Here is a 6,000-nt window from a genome sequence, read left to right as displayed (position 1 = left end):
TTGGGCCAATTTCTGCGCCGTTGCTTGTTGCATTTCTAAAATGTGTGCCCCCAAACTTCTCACAAAGCATCCACATATGCCGATTTGTGGACTTTCCACTTGTTTGTCGCCCTTTCAGTAGTAGTCTTTATGTGAATATGGGGGCTGGTCTTCCGTATAGAATTGGTTACACAAATATCTGTTAATGTAATAAAATTATTTAGCAAAGCTTTTATCAATTTTCTCAGTCTGCAACTTGAAGAAAAAGTTAAATCTAGATTTTAATGATCTGATTTAATATAGAATCATGGATTTTGCATATTGGACTGTTCGTCCTGCACTAAAACCTCTATTTTTCTCGTTAAATGTGCGTTTCACTGGGCTGAAGGGGGGGTAACGTATAGAATTTCTTACAAAAAGTGTCACTGATAGAATGTGGCATTAAAAATGGTGGCTGCCCCTCTACCTACAGTCGGTGTACAGTCTGGCTTAACATGCAGCCAGTTAATTTGGTGCAACAGCGTCAAATGCACAAGTAAGGCTGGCATAACAATATTGCATGAACAATGAGACTTTATTCACAATTTGTTTACACCAATAAAAGAAAATATCATCTGTTGTGTTGCTGGGGTGTATTTACAGGGTGTTAATGCAACAGAACCGCCACCTCTCGATACTTGATGAAGTTTGTGTGAAAGAACAGCACTAGGAAATATGGTTCTGGGGAAAAAAAACAAACATGTTTAGTTTTAACTTGTGTCAAAACTGCCGGGCAGGATCGGATCAGTATTGTTGCACATGTTTAAAAAGGTTCGTAACAGAATATTTTAAGTAAAACCATGAAAATATCATTCCATAAGTTGTCAGACGCACGTCTTGCAGCCACGTCTTGGGTTTTGTGAGGAGAAATGGAGTTGATTCCACCATGACACCAGCTTGCTGCATTGTTGCATCATGTTGCTACAGCAGAACCTTTCAGCTCGCCTCAAACATTCGCCCAGTTTAGACACGGTAATCCTTGGCTTTTGCACTTTTAAGGTCCTTGGGGCGTCTTATGCACGTAATAGTTTAATAGCACAGATAAACCAACATTTAGTTGTTTGCTTGAAGAATAAGATATTTATGCAACAAGAAGCTTCAGCACACTCATATTCTGATTAGTCATGCACTATTCTGTTAGTGCATGACTAATCAAATGTTGGCAGAAACAAAACTGCACATTGAAAGCACTCAAATTATTTAGTATCATACAAACTATAAGCTTGGTTCCTAAAGTCATCTTAGAACAATGTGTTTTGTTTGCTTAAACAGGAAGTCCAGAGCTTTAATGGGAGGTAATATTTCTCCCAAACAATGACATCAGTGGTTTCTGGATAAAACCACCTCAGGTTAGTGAGGCTACTACACATCAACTGAACTGAAAGTATCTTAAAGCACCACACAGCTATTTTTCATCTCAAGTAAAAAGTAAATGCATCTTTATCAGTTGTCAGCAGGTATTAATTAACTGTCCTTTCAGATATATTTTTATGCTTTCCAGGCAGCCATTTCTCCTCATTTCTACACAGTAGGAAAAGTCAATCTGCAGACTCCCCGAGACTTTCTGCAAATAATTCAAATTGTTTTTATGCATTAAGTTTTTAATCTGGACCAAATTACCACAAATTTCCTCAGTGTTCAAAATTGTGGGAAAAAGATGGCTGCTTCCAGGTTTGCTTAAATGAAATAAATTGGATATAAAATATGGATATAACCATAAAAAACTTACCCAAAAACTGTGTTGCCTAAAGTGTGCTAAGGTGCTTTGTCTAATTATGTTATGAATAAAGAGATTTTTTTTCCCCCAAACCCACTAAATTAGTCACTTTCATCACAATCTCCTAAAAGTAAGATTACTTACAGTATAACCCAGTGTCCCTGTTGATTAAACTGAATCTGAAATATAATTTGGCCATTTTACCGTGGGGGCCCAATGCTCAGTTACGGATTTAATCTCAAAGGCTGAACTTTATGATCAGAATGTTGGAAACAGACTTGAAACGTTAAGTTTATTCAACATGTCAACTTCTTTAAAATGCCAAAATGATCAAAGAAAATTGATTTGCTGCTAAAAACCTGTTTTCACCCCGAACACATTTCAGTGAAATTACTGCCTAAAATACCAACATTTTGCAGATCAAAGGGACATGAAGGAGTTGGCAGTAATTTACTTTAAAGTACAGCTGAAGGTGAGTCCACAAATCAAAACAATTACTTTTAAGATGATTTTTGGAAAACCAGTTATGTGTCAGTGGAAACAAATCATCCATTAATGCTACATAAAATATCCACTTTTCAGAAGCAAAACCATACAATTTTATCTTAAAATTACTGCTTTATTTTGAACTGGCCTCATTCCACGGTTCTCTGCATTTATATTCAACTTTTGATTGATGAAAAGAGACCAACAAACCAAGATAACTTTGAATTATTAAAGGCTGTATGCTCACTAAGTAGGAGCACAGCTAACCTTTAGCTCACAGGTGAATCCATTGAAATGGGGCCATTTAAAATGAAGCATTACTCACTATAGTAATTTTTGTGTGGTTTTTATGAGTCTTTGTACTGTATTTTATTAAGGCAAACATGACTCAAACTCCACTTACAAGTCATGACATTGTTTGTCCACAAGAGAGAACAGTTAAAGAAACAAGAATAAATTACACACATGCTTATTTCACCAGATCTTCAGCATTGGCATATTTTTCTTCAATAAGTGAAATAGCAATAGTGCATTCTTCACTTACTAAAGAAAAAAAAGCCTTCATGGAAGAATAAACCTTACGTTTTGTCCTTACATCTCCAGTTTTGCATCGACACTAGTGCACTGCATAAAAACATATCAGCGAACGTGGCACTAAAAGTCAGACGCTAACACAATTTTGAGCTACAAACATCTTGATTAACTTCACACTCTAAGACTAATCAGGGGAGTCGATTTAGTTTAACACAGGTTCAGTAAATACTAAATTATATTTACGAAAATTTGGCTCAAAACTCAAAAGATGTCGGCTTTCCACACACAGCTCAAATTATATCATGGTTGAACTCACTTTGATCTCGCTAATTGGAAAAAATATATATTTTAGATGCTGCCAAACACTGCTATACTCAAGAGAAGCCAATGAGAACAGGAACTATCAACATAAAGTGTAACACAGCAAAGTCATAACGGAACACAGCGAAAGATTCTTTGCAGTCCATCAACATGTGCTTTGATGCAATGGGATGCCACTTTGGAAAACAAGCTGCACGGAGTATCACATAAGGAAAGTCTACCCATGTACAGGACTGGTTCCACTGCTTCCTGGCACAATGTTTACTAAGTTGGGAAGGGGTGAGAAGAAGTGAAAGGAGAGGCATCAAAAACAGGAGACAGGACACGATGTGATGATGAGAAGGGACAGAAAGCAAGACAAATGGCAGACGGAGAAGGCGTCAAATGATTTAAAATAATGATGAATTATATAATGAGAAGACAGGAGGAGGAGAAATGAGACGAGATGAAACCAAATGAAAGAAGCGTGAGAGGAAGGAAGGACGGAAGGAAAGGAATAACGGGACAAAGATGGTAGAGATGGAAAGGGGCCATAAAAGGAGGCGGCAACAGGAAAGATCCTCCAGTTGGAGCAGTTCCTTCCTACTGGGGAAGAGCTTTCAGAATGGCGTTCACCTCTTCCGCGACGGTTGTCAACGCAAACTCAAACTGATCCTGTAGGACGGAAAAAGGAAAGAGATGAGTACTGAGGCTGTGCAGAGGTGAGATGATTAGTGGAGGTTGAATTTCATTGATGCATTCTTCCAAATTACCAGTTTTGCGAGGATAACTTTGTTTCTGCAGAAATTACGACTTCAGCAACAACAAGATCAGCCTTGGCTGAACTTTGTTGGCTGTTAACTTAATAAAATCTCTCCTAACGGTGTCTGTCAGGTCATCATAATCTGGCCAAACACATTGCATCCATAACCAGGGTAATGGCATTGTTCTGGTGCTATAAGAACATCAGTTTTTATGGCTTCAGACTTCATACCAGATGTTGAACAGGGATTTGCTGTGGAGTTTCTTCCACAACAAACTGGTAAAAACTGTTTCTATTAAACCGTCTGAACCGTGGAGTTGTAGTGCCTTTGGGCAGGGCATTAAACTAAATTGCTTTATATAATGAGCCAGTAGCTTGCAGGGTAGCACTACTACTTTTGTGTGACTGGCTTTGAAGAACCTAACTAAGGTTAAAATGGTTTTAATAATGGTTTGTGCACAAGAAAAGAACCACCAAAAACAAGGTTTAATGGAAACTGTTTCCATCTTATGTACTTTCATTAGTGGAGCTAAAGGACTCGTAGCTGAAAAGCTACATAACCCGTGTTGTATGATTATTTTTTCTCTAAAAAAATACATATATTATCCATCACTGATGTGATTCTAAGTGTGAATTCTATTTCCAAATGTCATAAAACATGGCAGCTTATTTAATTTGATCAGAATTTGTTGTTTACAATGCATAAACATGCTTCAACTTTGGATTTACTTTATAGAAATTGACATATTAAAGGCCTAGTGAGTAAGCGGTAGGGACATCTGGGGATATAAATTGCTCATCTTAGGAAAACTACGGTGGCCCTGAAAGATGCAAAGTGCTCGCTTTATATCAGCTGACCCATTATGGATCATTCTAGTGAAATGAAAATGCCATTTTTTATTTTCCTGAGATTCTACACTGATGAAAACATGTATGAATGCATCATTATATTTCTCGAGGTTACACATTTCAAGGTCTTAAGCAGCATTGTTCCCCCATTATAACTGAACATGAAGTCATGAGTGGTGAGGCTGGGGCTCCTGACCACAAGGGGAATCTGTGTGAGGAATGCAGAGAGAGCACGGTGGCAGCCAGGAAACATGTTTTAATAAAGCATGGATCAATACAGCACATGTTTCATATACATCATGGGTTTTCTTTCCAATTATGTTCTCCTATCAGCCGGTAATGTTTCCAGACCCGCCCGGAGTCATGCTGCTGTGATTTTAAAAAAGAAAAACCTTTTTGTTTTAGGTAAAACTGCAAGGTTTTTGGAGCTTTTACAGGTTATGTCTTCCATCCCATTTGGGTAAAATGCTGCAATGGTTTGCTGGAAATGTTTCTCCTGTTGGCACTTTTTGGTTTCTTGAAACCTCTGGCAACATGCAAGCTTGAGCTTCATCAAGTGTTTGTCACTCTTGCCTGCATTCAAACCTTCAGAGCCCTGCTGTGATAATGTTAGCGACATACTTTCCATCTGATGTTAACATTTAGTTGATGAGGACTGAAAGAGTGAGGCGGGATCAGATATTTTGAGTTATATATTGCACTACATAACTGAATGAGAACTGATAAGGAACCGAATCGATATCGATAATGGAACCAGAATTGCTAAATTCTTAACAATTCCCATCCCTAGTCAAGACGCTTTTTGAGATTAAGGCGTATACATAAAATCAGCATACTCCACTTCCCTTTATTCAGTTATTTCTTGCTTTGAATTTGACTTTATTTTGGTAAAGACCATTAGAAAACATTGTGTAAATGGCTAATAGTGTCTAATTGTATTAATCGGACTAGTATCAGAACATTGCTGTGCATGTAATCTTAGCCTACATCGATGCGTAGCCATGGCAACGTACCCGTTTAGCCAGGGTTTTTGGAGAGGAAGAGGAAATGACAAACGGAAGCTCACATTTTCAGCCACACTTTCCTCACACAGCTTGGTGTTGGGAGCTTCGTGTCCCAATGCTAGATGAATCTGTGCACTTCTTTAACTGCACAGATTCAAAGATCTGCGCCCAGAAAAGAGTAAAGTGATGGTGAGGATTTTGTAGCTGTTTCACTCAGTACTAATTAAATCTTCGTGGCTGCTGCTGCCTTCTTAAATGAGCCAAGTCTCCAGCTGACAGATAGGAGGGAGTCAACAACAGACAAAGCTATCACATTTTATTAGATGTGT

At 38.1% G+C, this 6,000-nt stretch overlaps 1 protein-coding gene across 1 annotated transcript in view; it reads right to left on the bottom strand.

The window, feature by feature from the left end:
* Nucleotides 1-534: 534 nt before the first annotated feature.
* LOC140269133 (receptor-type tyrosine-protein phosphatase N2-like) overlaps nt 535-6,000 on the bottom strand; it is a 203,651-nt gene continuing 198,185 nt past the window's right edge. Inside the window, exon 23 of the mRNA XM_072364154.1 lies at nt 535-3,730. Within this exon, the coding sequence (XP_072220255.1) occupies nt 3,659-3,730 (72 nt within the window). The 3' untranslated portion in view covers nt 535-3,658. The remainder of the gene's footprint in view (nt 3,731-6,000) is intronic.

This window comes from Leuresthes tenuis, unplaced genomic scaffold (assembly GCF_036924035.1).
Source record: "Leuresthes tenuis unplaced genomic scaffold, fLeuTen1.0.hap1 SCAF_14, whole genome shotgun sequence".
NCBI classification, from domain to species: Eukaryota; Metazoa; Chordata; class Actinopteri; order Atheriniformes; family Atherinopsidae; genus Leuresthes; species Leuresthes tenuis.
Note: the sequence above shows the minus strand (reverse complement) of the source record. Positions and strands in the feature narration are given on the sequence as shown.